General features: G+C 31.6%; 1 protein-coding gene across 2 annotated transcripts in view; it reads left to right on the plus strand.

Annotated features, from left to right (window-relative positions):
- Window positions 1-11,901: 11,901 nt before the first annotated feature.
- LOC129953252 (uncharacterized) overlaps window positions 11,902-19,839 on the plus strand; it is a 37,945-nt gene continuing 30,007 nt past the window's right edge. The window contains exons 1-2 of one of the 2 annotated variants that reach the window (XM_056066238.1): window positions 11,902-12,135; window positions 14,221-14,414. In XM_056066238.1, the coding sequence (XP_055922213.1) occupies window positions 14,309-14,414 (106 nt within the window). In that variant the 5' untranslated portion in view covers window positions 11,902-12,135; window positions 14,221-14,308. Of the gene's footprint in view, window positions 12,136-13,536; window positions 13,815-14,220; window positions 14,415-19,839 lie in introns of those variants that run through there. The other variant, XM_056066248.1, reaches the window with a different exon arrangement.

The raw sequence follows: 19,839 nt of genomic DNA on the forward strand, positions 1-19,839 counted from the left end.
ACGTTTGTTAGTCGTAACAATGTTCCTTACATCTTCGTTGTTATACGATACACATTTTATGCAAATGTTACACTTCGGAAACTTTATATACCAAAAAGCATTTGTTTCCCCAAATTGTAGGGAGTGTGAATTTTGTACAGACTTATACAGTAAGTGTATATGTACAGCGATCCCCCTCCCCCTTATACGTATATGTGATATGATCCGTTTTTTATGTTGCACTTTCTAAGTTATTACTGCAATATTTGAGTTTTCACAAAATAAAATTTGGATTAAGGGCAAGATAAAGTTAAAGTTAAAAAAAGAAGAAACAAAGTAATATTATTTTATACCCCCTTATCCTCATACAATTCATCCCATCATACCCCCATTTGGCTCTCATGAACCACATTCAACACCCACTTCCTTTCTTTGCCTACCATAACCGACAATCTGTTAAGCATTTTTTATTGAATATCTTTTTTTTTGAAAATTAAGGGTAGAAAAACAGATGTGCCGTAGCCAACCCCGAATGTGATGCTGATGTGTTGTGTTGTTGTTTTTGTTTGTTGAAAGTGCGGTAAATGGTATTTTTTTTTTTTTCTTTTTACTCGTCTCTCTTTATTTTTTCAAAATACTTAATCTGTGCTCACTCAAGCTTACTGTGAGTGTTGTTATAAAAGATTATTATAGGAAGTGTTGGTATATGTTGTAAGGTACTTTTTGATGGGGTTGGAAGTGGGGGGGTGGGCTATAGGATAAAGTGATAAAAATTGCAATATAAATTGAAAGACACTTCTCATTGAGTAAAGTAAAAAAGAAAAGAAAATTTTTAGTCATAAAGGACGTTAGGATTTTAAGGTTTTTATACCTACAAACCTATTCACTGTAATAACTATAGCCTGGGTTAGGTTTAATATTATAAATAAATCTATTTCAGAAGAAACGACCGACGACGAACCTCTAGATTTTTACTTCATACATACCTACATATGAAGGTTCGTATAAAGAATTAAATAATCTATTGATGCTTGCTTACCTTTTTGTTTGTATAGGTATGAGAAAATTATGGAAAATCTTTTGAGGGTGAAAATAAATCCATTTAAAATGGCATTTAAATAAAATACCAAGAAAAATATAAATAAATCAACAAGAGAAATCTCTTCCTAAGGAGAATTTAAAAAAAGTCCTTTTTGCTTAGTAACTAACCACAGTACATAAAACAAACAAGAATGTATGTACTATATATATTTTTAATTTTTTAATTTTAAGATACCTAAATATTTATAGAGAAAAGGAAAGGATAAGAACTTCAATTTTAACAAGCAAACAATCAAAGAACCTTACTTTTATAGTAACTTGAATCAAACATTCAGTATTATAAGGGGTTAAGGTTATAAATAGTTAGTTTTTTGATTAGAGAGCTTTTACATGTTTAAATAATTCTCAGTCTATGATTTTGATCTAAGGGCTGGACATTCGGAGTTGTATTAGATGACCGTATTTTACCTATCAGTGAAAAATGGCGATAAATTAATCAGAATGCAATTCGAAAAGGGACATTTCGGAATTAAATAGTTTTAAAACAACATGACGTGTAGATATTGTAGTGTGTCATACTAAGAAGATGATTTTTTCCCGTGAGTCTTTTTGAAAAATTGTATGTACATTCCAAACAAGATAAAAGATCTGTCTTTCACAACAGCACTTGTTTATAATATAATTATAATATGTAAAATCAAGCAGTTGATAGTGGCTATGTATATGAAAGGAGACGGCTGCGTCATATTCTAAACGGGTTTTGAAACTTATTTACATATTTAAAACGTCAGTTAATCAGTTAAGTTAAGTGTAACTTAAAGTGCACCTACTATTAGGTACACTCTTAGAATGTATCTTCAAAAAAAAAAACATGTAGCATTATTTTAACGATGAGAAAATGAGAATGAGAAAAGAAGCTTCTGCCACTAGGGATCAGCTTCCACTTCCCAACATTCTCAATGCTTACGGACATATTATTGGCTTCTATTTAAAATACTTATTTTGTCACATACTAGTTCTATAGAAAATATTTCTGACCCATAAGGGTGGTTAAATTTTAAGGGCCGATGTTACCTTGGAATAAACCACAAATTATGAAGGAAATTACTGTCATTTCTTTCTATTATGATAATAATGGTAGAGTTCAATTATGTATAGAATAAAATATCAGCCAAATGGCTATCCCATGGTCTAAATTTTGAATGCCGCGGATGCATTACTTATCTTCTATGCCCTTAAGGTGCAGAATTATTTCATCTTTTTGATCTGTATTGTTGATGGGTTATTGACGTATCCCTTTTCTTCAAATAACCATAAAGAAGGAAGTCCAACGGTGAGAAAAATCACATAATGTTGTGTTGGTAAATTGTCATCGCCACCACGTGAATGAATTAATCGAGCAAAAGAGCCATTGTTTCGTTAGCTATGTGACGAGTGGCAGCGTCCTGTTAAAACCACATATCGTCGCTATCCATATCTTCCAAATTTAGCCATACAAAATTTCGTAATCATCTCACGATAGCGAAAATCATTCACTTGGATTATCATTCGCCAAATGCGGCAAGGCAGTTCCTCTTATGGACGAATCCACTGAGGTGAAAATGCGCCTCATCATTTAAGAAGATCATTATCTCAAAAATTGTTCATCCACTGTTGCCATTTCTTGACATGATTCTGACCATTAACAACCAGAAGCTTGAAATGATCAAGAGTCTTTAGATCTTGATTCGATTGCAGTCAAGCGTTTAGAAAGCAGTTTTAATGCATAATGTTAACCATGTTCACTTTATAATTCAAAGAAATTAGACGGTGTGCACATTGAACTCTTTTATGGCTAACGATTTTCACTTATTTCTTCATAATTTTCATATTTTTCTCCCAGTCCATATAAATGGTATTTTCTCCTTAGGTGCTAGACCTAGCAATTTTTATTTTTTTTAAATATCAATTTATCATAATTTGCTTTAAATTGATTGTATGTCAACTTTTGATAGAAATACATATTTAAAACAAATTTTCAATTGTTCTAATCTTGTACACAGCCTTTTCATCGTAAAATGTTTAAGTTTCAATGAATATTTGTCAAATTCAGACACCACATGTTACGTATGTTATATGACACATATATAATGTATGTAGATTTCTACAGAAGTTATAATACAATTCATGTGCCGTAAATCTACAAGAAATCCAATAAGGCAGAACTGAATATCCATGTATGATGACTGATTGATGGGCTGTCGACATAATAGAAAATTCATCACTTTTCTATTTTTCGTACATATATATATTCTCAGATCCCACAAGTTGCAAACACCTCTTCCGGAACCATCTTTTCGATATCTGAATTGAGGTTGTCTTACATCATCCCTACATTGATACTGATGTGGTGTGGTAAAACAGCTTGAGTTTCACAGAAAACACAAGCCACCGACCGACACGACCCCCAAAAACTCGAAACTTCTACCAAAGGTTTTTTGTTACAATGATGTTTGGTTGAGTTGAAAATCATTAAAATGATTTTGGAAACGAATAGAGTTAAATTTTCTTTTTGCTTATCTCTGCTCAAAAGAAAATGATGATGGTCATAGATTTTTCTTTTTATTTTGATGTAGGGAGGCATGAACATCAGGCACAACCCCTACTCGGTGTTTTTGAGTAAAAAACAAATTTATAGGAGAAGTAGCTACTTGCTTTTTTGTACAAATTATGGAATGATTAATTTTTTTTAAACATTTTTCTTTACAATGGATTACAAATCTGAAAATAGTCTTTGATAGAAAAATTTCGAAAAACAGGTATTTGATATTTGTGTTCTTTATTTTCAAGTAAAAGATAAACAACTGTTCCTTTGACAAGAATATAATAGGAAAGGATTTTGATCTAGGAAGGAGGAAATGCTATGCGCCTCATACATTTTTAAAGCGCTTTATTTTAGAGCCAAAACGATCGAAAAATATGGAGTACAGAAAGTTATAGATAAGAAAACATTTTTGCATTCTTTAAAAATACCTTGTTAAAAATTATAAAAAAACAGCAACTGGATCTATTTAAAATCGGCCTGAAAACATTGAATACAAAATTGTACTGGAAAAATTAAGTTTAATTTCAGATTTTTTTTGTTCCGTATGAGTGTCGTTTTGGTTGGTGGACAATTTCTGTGAATATAATTATTACTGCTTGAACAGAATGAGATGCAGCTGTAGCTAAGAAAATCGCTGTAGTATAAGCTGTCAATAAAAACGCTCACTAATGTAGCAAAGGTCGCCCACAATGGTGTAGCGCAGGAAATTTATTCGGGCATGTTCAACGCATATGAAATTTATATTTGAACTGAATTTGTATGGTAGCGTACTATAGTTACAAAACCAGAAAAAATTCTCAAATGCATTGAACGCTCCCAAAAAAAGTGAAAAGTCAAAGAATGAAATGGGTTTCCCCCATCTGTCATCTCAAATGTAGCTTGCAGCGTCGCCAAAAGTTAAAGTTGAGTCAACTTGCGCTGCAGCTACTGCGTTGTGTCGATGTATACTATTTTCGTATCTTTTAACTTTGACAGTGCTACAGGCAACAGCTACATCTACACCATTCTGTTCAAGCAGTTATGATAATTCAATTCGTAGTTTCAAGTTGGTAGCGATGGCTTTTTGACATTTGTCAAACTCAGTTGTCATTTTATGTGTCATAATATTGCTCGATTGTTTGTTATTTAAGATAGTGGATGGCGCAATTTGTACATTTTTTGATAAAAATAAGTCTGTATGTGTTTTTTAAATCGAAAAAAATTAGAGCTTATACAGAAAAAATACATTGAAATCGGTTAATTAGTTCTTGAGTAAACTTAAAAAGAAAACAACGGTCCTCTTTGATGTATAGAGCAATGAAAAAATATGTTTTATTTTATCGAAAGAAGCAAAGTTAACCAAAAATCAAAATGCTATAGCTTCGTTCTTAGGAAAAATCAAATTTTTGTTTGGCCTAAAAATTTGCATAAGGACTACTGTTATTTAAATTTCTAGTCTTAAACAGAAATATAAAAAAACGCCTAACGTGGATCTACTTAAACCCTTAATTTCCAAGTTTGAACTCAATCGACCCAATGGTGAGGGTTGGAGAAACGAGGATATGCATATGTATGTACATACATATACGCAAACAGACAGATTGGCGGAATCGGGGACCCACTTTCTTCGACTTCTCAACCCTCTCGAGTCCGGTGACCCCAGTCTCACAGGTAAGGTTTGTATCCACATTTTGAAACGTGTCATCAAGTACGGATTAAGTTATAAAATTTGGAAACGGGTTTTGAAATGGGACAACTACTCAAAATTTCAATATAAACTGGCCATAGAGGTACAAATTTATTCGCTTTAACCTGGATTAACCGGGTCACAAATTATAATTCTGTTGAATTATTTTTAACATTATCCCTATGGCCTCTTTCACACTAGACGGTTTCGTCCGTACGGTCAAAATCCGTACGGTTTTTATCCGTGAGTCATTGATAGTAAACTAATAAAATTAACTAAAGTTTTCACACTGGACGGAGACGGGTTTTTTTCCGTACAGACGATTTAAAACAGCAGCTTTCTTTCTGTTAATTCGAGATAAAATATTTACTATAACAATATATTAAAAACGGGTTTTTCGAAAATCACAAATCACAATTTTTTTTTAAAATTTGGTCAAAAGGTGAAGGTGGAAACTAACTTTTTTTCAATGTTACCACTTCTGTTTTTACATTTATGCCTAGTAATTTTTTTTTTAAAACACTTAAATTAGGTTGCTGTATATAGACTTTTTGGACTAAGTGTATATATTGCTATATGACTTAAACTTAGGGCACTTAAATACGTTAGGTTTTGAATTTTCAAACAGATTGTGTATTTCCAAAAACATTGTTTGTTTGGTGACATTAAAAAAATGCAATTTTTGTGGCAATTTTTTTCACAAAATGTCTAATGTGTTGATATTTTGTTATAATTTCAATTAATTTTGACTTTTACTGAAATTCTGTTAAAATTCAAATATTATTGAGAAAAAGAAATGTCTGTTTACCAAATTCCTTATATCATTGAATTTAAAGAGCAAAACCAAGCGATTCATCGTACACTTTATTTAATATTCTATATCCATACCTATCCACATTTTCCGAGTTAATAATAAAAATGTTAACATAACAAAGTTCAAAGAAAATAAAGACAAAAAAGACATAACCAAACGAAGTGAAAAATTCGAAATTTCATTTGTTTTAATAAAATTTTTAATATTACCATAATAAAATGGCCACCTATCTGTGGCTTCACATTTATTTTTTAAATTTATGCATTCCGTTTTATATCATAAAGATACCTGTGCCTACCAGTACCTACTTTTTAAATCAGAATGAATTTCATAAACCAACAAAAATAAAGGGAGACGAAATTGATGGAATATTATGTCAAAAAATGAGCTTCTCAATTTAAAGATGAAAATATGTACATATGTATTTCTTTTAAGTATTTATTGACAATTTATGTAAATTTAATTTCCTTTATATACCATAAGTATGTTGGTTTTCCCGTTTTAGTAATAATAAATAGAAGCAATAGGGGAATAAGTAAGTAGGATATTATGTATCCTGGGTATTGGAAAATGATGAATATTTCCAAGTGAATTCTACATTTCTTCTCACATTTCTAAATATAATATTTTAGTAAACTATTGCTTTATTTTAGCTCTGAATTAAAAAATTGATTCTCATTTTCCGTTTACAGAAATCAATTTGTTTACGTTCAAGATATTGTACAGATCTTAAGATAAATGCAATTAAATAATTCCCAATTAGGTGTAGGTTTATGTATTTGTATGATTGGAATCCTCATAAAATAAATTCTGTCACGAAATAATAAAAAAAATAGTCTTTATCTTATTGTCTTTCACAAAAATACATATTCTTTTTTCTGTTCGCCTTACATATTACCAGATTCAATAAAAATAGCAAACAAAAAAGAAAGATATTAATAACGATAGAAACGTATAAACGGCAAAGTTCAGGAGATTATGTCGTTAATAATAATAATCAAATAAAATTCATCAATAAAAAGACATTTATTTTCTCTCCGGCACCGGATCCGGATATAATATACATAAAATCGTAGAAATGTTCATCATGTTCACCTCATAAACAATAAACATGGAGGAATGAAATCTGCCAAAACTTTTAAAGATAGCACTGTGTTGTGTACTTCTAGATACATCATCACCCACCTAAAGGTACTTTGAGGGTTAATAAAGCGCAATGGAAAAGATGACGACGAAGACGAAAAGCACGAGCTACCTTGAAGATGGACCATAACGAGAAAAAGAAAAAAAAGTAAAGATAACAAACGTAACGTCCTTACAACATCCTTTAAAATTTGTCAAAAATACGTCTTATTTGAATATCTGTCTTTTTGTACAAAGTAGTTACCTACACCAAACCAAAGAAAGTGGTTTGTGGGGGTAAAAATGGGGGCAGTATTTCAAAATTGGAAATACTCATAAATATTCAAGTATTATCTTTTTTTTTTATGTTAAAGTATAACCATCCCAATGAAATGTTGTACATCTAAATAAAATAAAACAAAAGATAATATTTTAAATTCATAACACAGTAATAATATTGTCTCAAGGTCACCTGAAGCATATTTAATATTATATAAACAACAGTTAAAAATCAAGGGTTGAATTTGGTTATACGAGTATTTTGGACCAAGAGAAAAGGCTCTACAAAAAAAAAGTGAAATAGGCTTGAAAAAAGGACACAAAAGATGACATATTTGTATAAAATTACTCGAAAGTAATTTAAATGAAAATAAATAAACTAGGCGTAATTCGCGAAAATCAAAAAATGTATACTAACAGTAATAAATAATATAAAAGGGTATTTAGGTGGGGTACGTATTCATGTTTCATATTTCACTTACTGTTTAAATTGTAAAGCAAATTCAAAATTCAAAGACAAAACTTAAGGGTGCTTCAGACTAGGTATACATTTATTTATGGAAATAAATCCCTTCTATTTAAAAATTAATAATATTTCGTGAGTGAAAGTGAACGAAATATTGAAAGAATATTTTTTGTAAAAATGGTTTAAAGTGAATAAACGACTCCCTTAATTTTGTTAAAGTTTTACTTTCTTTAATTTTGTTATCTGCAAAACATACACTCATTAGATGCTAAGCACCTCGTAACGCGTATAATGGTTCAAATTTGCATTTCAACAATTGAAATCGATTACAACTTTAACAACTAAAAGTAATATTATCGCTTAAAAACGATAATACAATTTCGTACATTATGGCGTATACGCACTTTTTTAAAGAAAGAAAATCAAAGGCATTAATAAGCGTCTATTAACAAAATTCTGCTGATTATAATTCAGTTCATCATTTTATTATTAAGAACATTTTGGAAGTATAGTCTTTAAAAAAAAAATTAACTTTTTTAGATTTATTTCAACTTGAGCATTATTTAATTTGTATGAATCAAAAAAGAATATATTAATGTAGTACTAACCTAATTGTTTATTCACAACTTGACGGTTGTCAAAATCTTTTCCATAAACAATTTGACATTTTTCTAAAATTGAAGGAAAATACCCGACAGTTGTCATCATTGAATTGTCAAGTATTTTTCCACAATTTTAAGGAATTTTTCGAAAAATTTGCTCTGACAATTCTTTTATGTAGTGTTGTAGTAACTGTGGCATGATAGTTAGTGCGTAGGACTGTCATGCGAGAGGTCTTCGGTTCGATCCCGATTTGTCAAATAAGGGTGACAAATTTGTATAATATAATTGTCACTTGAAATTTTGTTTACAAACTGAATCAACTAAATGAAATATTCCTTTTAAAGTAAACTTTCAATTTTCATTATTCTAAATATAAACCTAACCTCGAAGACGTAATTTTGAAAAGAAGAGTTTTTGCAAAGGTTAGTACAATTTTACAAAAATAGAATTACAAAATCAAAACAAAGCAAGTTCCATATTTACAAGAAACTAAAAACTGTTTGGTTGAACAATGCATGTCGTTCTTGCTATTTAAATAAAGGTTGGTTGAATTTTATTGGCCGATGTACATTTTGAATAAAATATAAATTATTGAGGACATTATTGTCATTTCTTTTCATTATTTTATTAAAATTGGTATGACTTAATATGTTCTTTGTCGTTAATTTGCGAATTATTTCATAATTTAAATCTTGAACTATTGCTGGCTTATGGACGTACACATTTATATTTCCTTAACCCCAAAGAAAGAAGTCCAACATTGTCAAATTGCAATTACGCTTGGATAATCATTCCCCCAAAAGCTGTTATTCTGCTTATTGACGAACCCTCTGAGGTGGAAATGGGACTCATCATTAAAGTTTGTTTTTTTTTCTAGAGAATTGATGATTAAATGTTGCCATTTCTTGGCACTATTCTGATCATTGACGACCTGGAGGCTTGAAATAGCCAAGAGGCTTTAGTTTTTTACTAAATTGCCCCTTGTAAGCCTATTTATGCAATTCTTTATGCATAATGCTCATCAACGACCACCGGTTTTCTCAAATTTTTTAACGAATGTATGCACATTAAGGCGATTAAATTTACCGACAAAATTACGAAGTGCACGATATGCATTTTGACTTGAAAGCCCATTTTCATAATAAGCCTGAATAACTTTAGCGCGCTGCTCGATTGTGTAGAGTTAGTCCAAAATTAAGAAATGTCAAATAAAATGCAGACAAAACTAGGAGTTTAGGTGTCGTATGCATTCAAACTTCGGCCCTTTAAAATTTAACCACCCTTTATAAATGAATTTAATTTAGTCTCTCTTTTCCCAAGAATTTGTTGATTATCTACATATGTATGAATGTAGGTACGTATACATGTGCAAAACCAAAAATTACGATTTCAAAATTTTCTATTTTGTGACAGATTACGTTTAGATTTATTCCTTCCTCCTTAGTTATTTAAAATGTTTGACATATTCGGAATATATAAAATGTATTACCTCACAAAAGGTCATTGAATTTATTTCACCTTAATCACGCGATCAAAGAATTTTTTTTTCAACAAAAATTTCTCTTCAATTTTTCTTTGTGTAGCATCTGTAAAATCACTAAGACCTTATATTTTTGTTTCCATATTAAGTTTAAATATCCATTAAAATGGTAAAACATAAAAACTTATTAAAAATAATAAATACCAATTTGATTTTTTAAATACCTATTTGGAATGCAAAACTACACAGACTGTTTCACCCTTTTTTATTTAAACATTTTTCAAACAAGTACCTCTCATATCCTTTATCTTTCTCTTGGAAGTCCAACATTTAAAATATTTTCTTCTCTACTTAATACCTCTAATATTTTGATAGAATTTTGATCTTTGGAATGATAAATGCATACATTCAGTGCCTATTGTAAATTTATTCGTATATAATTTCTGTCTACTTTAGTCTCTATACCTCAATTTTATCTTCTCTCAAAATGAAGTAATATCTTTCTTATATGCTTCCTGCCAAATTCAAAAGAGGAAGAAGAAAAGATACTTCTTTCTACAAAATAAACCAACCTTCGTCGTCTTCGTTGTCGTTGCGATGGTCGTTACCCACTCGTAAGCTCGGATACTGACACTCAAACTCGTACTCACATAAAATCTTATTGCAGACACTTCAAAAATATTGAATAAAATTGGCAACATATGTGTGCGAAACATAAAACGCCAATTCAAAGATACGTATGTCTTTAACCACCCTCCAAACAAAGCACTCTATCCCTGCCCATACAATTCCTTTATACCTACGATGGCTATACCACATGTACGTACAATAAGACTATGGTATATCTGCTCTTCCCAATATCAGCTTTAGCATCATCATCCAGAAACCTCTTGATTACACAAGTACGGTGACATACACAAAAAACAATTTTACAATCGTTAACGGAAAATCACTTTCATTTATTCCTCTTCTGGGTATATTTTCAATTCCTTCATTCAAGAGTATAGCAGCATCATCCCTTGTTGGATGTCGCAATGCTCCAACTCGCCCACTTAACCAAACCACCCACTCACATTCATACTCACACATGACAACGCATCATTGTGTCAAACCAACAGCCTCAACCTCGTCCTCAACTTCAGCCGCATCCAGCGTAAGGAGTATGATGGTAGTAGGGACAAGTTCTTTTAACACCCCATTCATCATCATACCCAATTGAAAAGGCATGAATCAAATCAATTCGTCCACCACTTGTGCATACATCACCCCACCGCCACCGCTACCACCGTCTTCGTCTTCTCTCTCAATCCACATTTCCGTCCCTTAAAATTTATCAATGAAAACCAGGGGTATATAGAGCGGGTTTTTCAAAACTCTTGTCCGGCTTTCTTTCTCTTTGTGTGATCTTCAACTCAACAGCCCCTATCTCTAACTTTTTTGTTGTTGTTTTGTTGTTATTGTTGCTGTTGTCTTGTCAGTGATGTTGATAAGCCCCTCGAGAATTGTCTTGCATCCACAGAAGCATCTCTCTTCTTACTCGGGCTTCGGGGACTTGGTTGCGTCCGTCGCGTCGCGTCGTCGACCTGAGCAAAATCATCGCTTTGGTTCATACCCTAGAAAACTCTCCAATACCCAACTACAATACAATAGCGATAAGCAAGTCAGATAGTGAGTGGACGTGGAGTATAGAATCATCATTATACATATATGCCCAACAACTACTATATCTACACTGAGATTTTCTACTGCTCAGCAGAAAAATAGAAAGAAAAATAATACGAACTACGAAGTCACTTGCCCCACAAGCCAGAGCCAAAGCCAAAGCCAGAGCCGATGCCAAGGCATCAGACATACACGAGGTGCTATCAGGACTCCAGTTGGTCGTATCATCTCGGTTCGTTCGCACGCTTTTCCAGCTTTGCTCCTCACTTACAATTGAAATAAAAATAAGAGAAACTAACGGGTAACGAGTCTCTGCTGACAGCAACGACGACGTGGTAAAATAATTCTTCGTTCTACGTTTTTTTTTTAAATAAGCTCCCTTTAAGAAAAGGACGTGTTGATTTGCCGAATTGAGTTTTCTAACCAAAACCGGGTTAAGGTAGTAAAAAAATAAAATTTAAACAAAATAAAAAAAGCAAAACATCCTCGTTTAACTCCTTCAAACTTATCCCATTATATCTTTGTTTTGTGTTTTTGTGTGTGGTGTTGTTTTCTTGCATTGTCGTCATTTATATGGGGATGATTTTCAAAAAAAATAAATATATAACGGAATAAAGTCCATAATGCAATTATCCTCATACGTGGTCTGCAGATAAATTTTGTCTTGTTTCCCTTATTTGTGCATCATAACGACGACGTTGCCGTGTGGCAGTGGCAATGGCGCCAGGCGGAAAGGTTCTAAAAGCTCTCTCCCTAAGCAGTAATATAGGAGATAATGTTATAGTAAATTCTAAAATTGGATATTTTTTAAAGGATTAAAACCTTTGATATGTTCTGAATCAAATGTAATCCCTGGAAGAAAGGAATATTTAGTAAAAATTCAGTGCTCGACGTTTTCTATGTTTTTTTTTTCAATGTTCTAAAACTATTTTGTTCAGTGGGTTCATTTTTGCAAATAAGATTTTTGAAATTGTTCTATCTTTTTCGATGTTTTCTTGTAGTTTTAAAAATCATTTAAATTTAGATATTTTTATAACGTTGAAAATTAAGTTGCAAGATCTATAAATTAATATTTCACAATCTTTTGAAATACTATTTGTTCATCAAGATAATTTTTGTTACAAAAAAAGATTATAGGATTATTCAAATTTTTATTTGGTAGTAATTAGATGTTTTTCCTTTGATTTTTCGAATTTACTTCTGAAGCCAACGTTTGTGTTTTTGACTGCAGAGATATGACAAAAAAAAATATTTTCTTTGATTGCTTCTCAGTGTTGTTCGATTTTTGTCTATGTTTTAAATTTTCTGGTTTAATGAAGAACTAATAGTTAAATAGTTTTAGAAAATCTTGTGAATTTCAGTTTTAAAATCTTACTTTCGGAAAAAATACAAATACAACAAAAAAATTTGCTACAAAAAAATAAATTCTTTCAAAGTGCAACATTTCTCTGCCAAACTATGCAATTTGAGGATAATCTAATTTTAATATTTCCAAAGTATATTAAAATAATTCCGAAAATATTCGTATACCTATTCTGTTTACTTTGTTCGAAAGAAAAGTTGAAAATTTTGCAAAATCTCGAATCATGTCTCTCGGCGATAAGAGACCTTCGGAGAGATAACGCACGGAAGTTGTGCCCTTATCGCCTATATAGAATGATGACCCTAAGGGTCAGCTCTAAAACCTTAACAAAAATATATACAAAACACATACTCGTAAGAGGATTATCTCTATTAATTTATTCATATTATTATTATATCTGTGAGTCTGTGACGGCGGCATGGCAGCTTGTGGGCAGTGCGGCAGTGTAAAATCCAAGCCAAACCGTTGCTGGCTGTGCTCCTGCTCGCTGTGTGCTGCGTTGATCCGAATTTTCAAAATCTATTGAAATCAATTATTTTGGTTTTTTTCTGTTGTTTTTTGTAATTTGTTTGGAAAGAGCACTACTAGAGGAATATAGGAATATTCTATTTGGTATAATTGGCACGTGCTAAGGGTTGTAAATTCCATGCAAGGATTGTAAAGTTTTTTCACCCCAACAATAATACGCGAGTGATGGCATTTGAGGGTTAAGGGGATTCACGAAGTAACGGGTTCGTTTTGATTGAAACAGTGCGGTAAGAGGAAAGGTGGGGGGGGTAGTGAAAAAGCGGTTGATTTTATTTGGAATTTTACTTCTAATCGCTGCTGATGGTTGGTCGGTCATGGTATATGGTTATATGGTCGGAGAATGGTCTTATGGTATAGAATCTACTTTCACTGTGAGTGCTCGCTATGCTGTGTTTTTGTGTTATCTGATTGAATTACATGGATGATTGAAATTTTGGGATTTTCGAGCAAACCTTTGTTGCCGCCACCCGTCGCTCTTTTGCGTTGCCGTGCGTCCCTCGCCATCGTCAGTATCAGCTCTCCTGATACTGATAACTACTATGTCCCCCCCTCATGTTAATTAAATTTTTATATTTCTTTTATATTTTTGTGTCCTTTTTGTGATGATGATGTTTTGTGTTATTTTTATTTTAGATAAAAATTCAACGATAATGTTTTAAAATAGAAAACAAAAGGAAAAAATATTTCAATTGAAAATAAAGTGCCATCAGTGATAATTTTAATGGTGAAAATGAAAATCAAGAAAATGAGAAATTATTATGTTGAGTATTTGTTATTGATGCTGATAATTTGTGGATTATATTTGACAGCTGATGCAGCGAGACAAAGTAAGTGTGTATACGAAATAATTTCTTTGTTTTCCTTAACAATTTTAAATCAAAGAAATCAAGTATTGAGTAAAATCAAATAATCATTTTAACACCTGGACAGTTTATTATTAAGTTTTAATTTACAGGAAATTTAATAACATCAGCGAAATCCTTAGTGGGAAAACCAAAAACTTATAAAATTAAACTTATGAAAAGAATTTCACTTTTGACTAAAAATTTAATTTCTTCATAAGGTTTTGTAGATACTACGGCCTTAAAACATAAAGTTTTACAAACATAGTTTTATGTTAAAAAATAGAAATAGAACTTTATTTGTAGTTTGAAAAAACCACTCTGAAAAATTAGTTCTGTTTTATTCCTCGTAAAAACGACATTAGAACAGTATGGTGCACTTAGGCGAACACTTATTTTTTAATTATATTGAGATCTCAGCTTATTTCGAAAAAAAAATTGTACTCGAAATTTTAATCAAACATGACATTACGATGGTAGCGAAGTCGCAAAAAGTTGGTCACCCCATTATGTTTGTCTGCCTGTCTGTCGGTCCTCGCCCCTATAGCCCAAACAACTGGTTCGATTGAGTAGATTCGCATTAGACATTTTTTCATTTTTAAGATAAAGAATAATAGTGTACTCCATACAAAATTGTTGGTATAAAATCAAAAACTTGAATTTTAAAAAAAAAAAAAGAAATCATAGATTTGTATTGATTTTTTTCTAAAATTATTTTGCTTAACTTAGCTTCTTTCAATAAAACAAATATATGAACGCTTATATATATATATCTTAAGAAGGGTACAGTTATTTTATTTTTAAATATTCTCAGTAACTCACAAACCAATTTCAATCATTTGTGTTATGCATATCTGGGATATACTTAATAACTGCGTACCAAAAATATTAAAAAAAATGTATACCTACATACAAAATCAATAAAAAAAATCTGTTTAAAAAAAATCTGAAAAAATGTATGGATTTTTTGAGAAATTAAATGGCATTTAAATTGTTGAAGACAAACTTTTCTTGCACGGCTAGTTTTAGATTTTAACTTATAAGTACTATTTTTAAAAACTCCTCTGTGCCCAGACCAACTTCGTCCTGACTTGTATTTAATTTCATTTATCCTTTAATTATCAAAATAAGAATATTTTAATTATTCCAAAAATACTAACAACTGTCAACTATGACAATTCTAAAACAATACAAACAATTTACTAGTTATTCCAAAATTTTGTATTAATTAATATTTACATATTTCAAATTCCCGAAACTCAGAGTCAGAGGCGGAATCAGCAATTACCAATAGTTAGAGTAGCAGTTTTGAGGTTTAAATGTTGCACTAGTTTTAAGAGATATTAAAATTCCAATAGGTGGTAGATGGTCATGTCCGTATTTTTAAGTTTATTGAAAATAAAATTCTAATATAAACGGTGATTTTTTAAGAGCTTGAAAACTTTAAAAAAAAAAAACGCATAAAATTTGCAAAATCTCATCGATTCTTTATTTGAAACGTTAGATTGATCCATGACATTTACTTTTTGAAGATAATTTCATTTAAATGTTGACCGCGGCTGCGTCTTAGGTGGTCCATTCGGAAAGTCCAATTTTGGGTAACTTTTTCGAGCATTTCGGCCGGAATAGCCCGAATTTCTTCGGAAATGTTGTCTTTCAAAGCTGGAATAGTTGCTGGCTTATTTGTGAAGACTTTAGACTTGACGTAGCCCCACAAAAAATAGTCTAAAGGCGTCAAATCGCATGCTCTTGGTGGCCAACTTACCGGTCCATTCCTTGAGATGAATTGTTCTCCGAAGTTTTCCCTCAAAATGGCCATAGAATCGCGAGCTGTGTGGCATGTAGCGCCATCTAGTTAAAACCACATGTCAACCAAGTTCAGTTCTTCCATTTTTGGCAACAAAAAGTTTGTTAGCATTGAACGATAGCGATCGCCATTCACCGTAACGCTGCGTCCAACAGCATCTTTGAAAAAATACGGTCCAATGATTCCACCAGCGTACAAACCACACCAAACAGTGCATTTTTCGGGATGCATGGGCAGTTCTTGAACGGCTTCTGGTTGCTCTTCACTCCAAATGCGGCAATTTTGCTTATTTACGTAGCCATTCAACCAAAAATGAGCCTCATCGCTGAACAAAATTTGTCGATAAAAAAGCGGATTTTCTGCCAACTTTTCTAGGGCCCATTCACTGAAAATTCGACGTTGTGGCAGATCGTTCGGCTTCAGTTCTTGCACGAGCTGTATTTTATACGGTTTTACACCAAGATCTTTGCGTAAAATCTTCCATGTGGTCGAATAACACAAACCCAATTGCTGCGAACGGTGACGAATCGACATTTCACGGTCTTCAGCAACACTCTCAGAAACAGACGCAATATTCTCTTCTGTACGCACTGTACGCATTCGTGTGGTTGGTTTAATGTCCAATAAAGTAAACTGAGTGCGAAACTTGGTCACAATTGCATTAATTGTTTGCTCACTTGGTCGATTATGTAGACCATAAATCGGACGTAAAGCGCGAAACACATTTCGAACCGAACACTGATTTTGGTAATAAAATTCAATGATTTGCAAGCGTTGCTCGTTAGTAAGTCTATTCATGATGAAATGTCAAAGCATACTGAGCATCTTTCGCTTTGACACCATGTCTGAAATCCCGCGTGATCTGTCAAATACTAATGCATGAAAATCCTAACCTCAAAAAAATCACCCTTTATAAGCCAAATCACCATTTTTGAGTAGCATCATGTTAAATTCTCTTTAAAGTTTTCCTTATTTATTAAAATGTTAGACCAAAAAATGTATAGGTAAGACTTGTGTACAATGTTAGGATTCTTATACTTTTAAATTAACTAGTTTTTATACATTAAATTATTGCTGAAAATGTCAAATTGTCACATTTGAAATCTATTGAATTCAAAAAAAAGTTTAAAATATCGTCGGCTTTATAAATAAACTTTACATAGCTCCTAAATTGCAAATTTGTTTAAACGTTAGTGTGTCAAACTATGCTTAGTAATAGAATAACAATCTAGAAAATGAAATCCTTAAATAAGTTCAAATCTGTTGGATGGGATCACAAAAAAGAGCTTTGAAAATGATAGGTGATACAAATATAACCGAAACATTACCCGTGTTTTGTTGGAAAATCTATCCACAGTATAGTAGGATTTTACACGAATAACAAAAACAATATCCATAGTATGAATAACACTGTTAAAAGTTAGAGTAGAATCTTACTATGGGTATGTTTTTGACATTTATACGAGTCTCGAATGGATTTTACGTGATTTTGTTCTCAAATGTTGGTACGATTGAAATTGCATTTGTATCTCGATGGCTGTGTTCGTTGCTTAGTTGTGCATTTAGAAGCATGCGTTTTCCATTTCGGAAAAAAATCAATCTGTTACTGTTGTTTTGTTAATGAAAATGGACTAAATGGGCTTATTTTGCAAGAGAAAACAATAAAAAAGATAATTAAGTTTTGCTATGTTTCCACCAAAGGTTTATCCCAGTTTAGATTAAATAAATCTTCATGGTATTTCCACCGCTCAAGAAGATTTAAAAATGATTAAGTTTGACAGCACTTTCTAAAATGCAAATGGTGTTTCGATGTTTCTTATGAAGTGCAAGTGAGATAGTTTGATTCTTGTTAATCGTGAAAAATTGAATAGTTCAGCACCATATGTCCATTTTTTTGTTCGTAGTTTGATTCAAACAAAACTATATTTTTTGTACACAAACATGCAAAGAAACAGACCATAATGCATTATCTGTTAAACCAACTCCTCCACACTGGTTTTTCTTCTCAAATTTTGACTTTCCTTTGGCCTTCGACAGGAATCGAGTCAAATCAAGCTCATTTTAACTCGATTCAGGCATTTAAAGAAGAAGAGCGTTCTTCAAGCTCGATTCAACACCACATGCTAAGGTATTAGTCCACGAACAAACCTCCTCATTGAGGCTATTGTTAAGTTAAATTTTGTATAGAATCTCAATTTTCAGATTTTTTCTTACCATTTCTTTTTGAAGATTGTCAATTTTATTAGTTTTAGTTAGTTTTTTTTTTCCTAAGTTAATTTTAACATTTGATTTTCACAAAACTTTCTTTCTATTTGTGTGTTTTTTTATTATTATTCTGACAGATCGTCTTTCAGTTGTACCAATTTTTAAATACAAAAATCTGGCTACTGCGGATCGTGTGGTTGGGAATTTCTTACTGTACTCTTATGGAATACCAAAAAAACGCACTCGAACACCGACGCAATGTTTCATGCTTTTTGTTGTTTTACAGATATTATTACAAACAATGTTCTATCGAATTAGCCAGTTACATCCCCCATCACTTCCAAGAATGCTTATAAGTTTATCCTTTAGCTCAATTTCAAGCGTACTGAAGGGATTCTCTTTTTTTTTGTGAGGTATCTTCTCTTTAAGTCTTTCCCATTTTCCTAAAACTCTCACTGTGTTTAAACATAAACATGTTAAGGGTATTAATAACCCCGTAAGTGCCTGTAAACTAAACAAAAATTTATCATTTTTAATGTGGATTTACGAAATCTGCTTACTATACGAGTAGCAACAATATCTAGATTTTCTATGACGCTAAATAAAATAAAATAAAAGCAAGAATAGGAATCGATAATTTAACAAATCAATTGTTTACTTTCTCATAGTGCAAATTTGTCACTATTCAGAAAATGTTCTGTTTTTATTAAAATAATTCTTATCTCCGTAATTACGTATTAAACTAATCTTAATGAACTTATGTTTACATATTTACATACTATTTTTCTAGATGTACAATCTGATTTACTTTTGCTATTCTCATATTTTCAATAAATCATTACCAAATATAATAAACTAAATAACCAAATAAATATTGCAAAAGACGTTTCTTATCAAATTATTCTACCAAGTACTAAATAATACTGTCGTGTATTAAATTTCCATTTATATGAAGGCTCTTACTCGACTTATAACAGGCATACTGACAGGAATAATGAAACCAAAACCATGTTCTACAAACAAGAAAACCGCTAAAATTTTAAATGTCAACTTGAGTTTGAAGTTTGTTTTACTAATATGGAGAAAAGTTAAAAGTGCATAACGAATCCTTCGATTCGTGCTAAGAGTATCAATTGGTCTAACTATACTTTCGTGGGCAAATCCTCAACCATTGTGTTCATACCTAATTCAAAATAATCCTATTAAAAATCTAGTTTTCACTTTCATGCATAACTTATACCTAGTTATTATTCTATTTACCCTATAAAACTTGTACGGTAGAAATAAAAGAAAGAAAGCATCTCAAAAACTTTAAATTGTTATATATATTTAGAACAATCCACTACTGTTCTACATTCTTCTCAACGCAAGTTAGTTGTTACTCGGGCTTTAGAAATC

The sequence above is a fragment of the Eupeodes corollae genome, chromosome 1, assembly GCF_945859685.1.
Source record: "Eupeodes corollae chromosome 1, idEupCoro1.1, whole genome shotgun sequence".
Taxonomy (NCBI): Eukaryota; Metazoa; Arthropoda; class Insecta; order Diptera; family Syrphidae; genus Eupeodes; species Eupeodes corollae.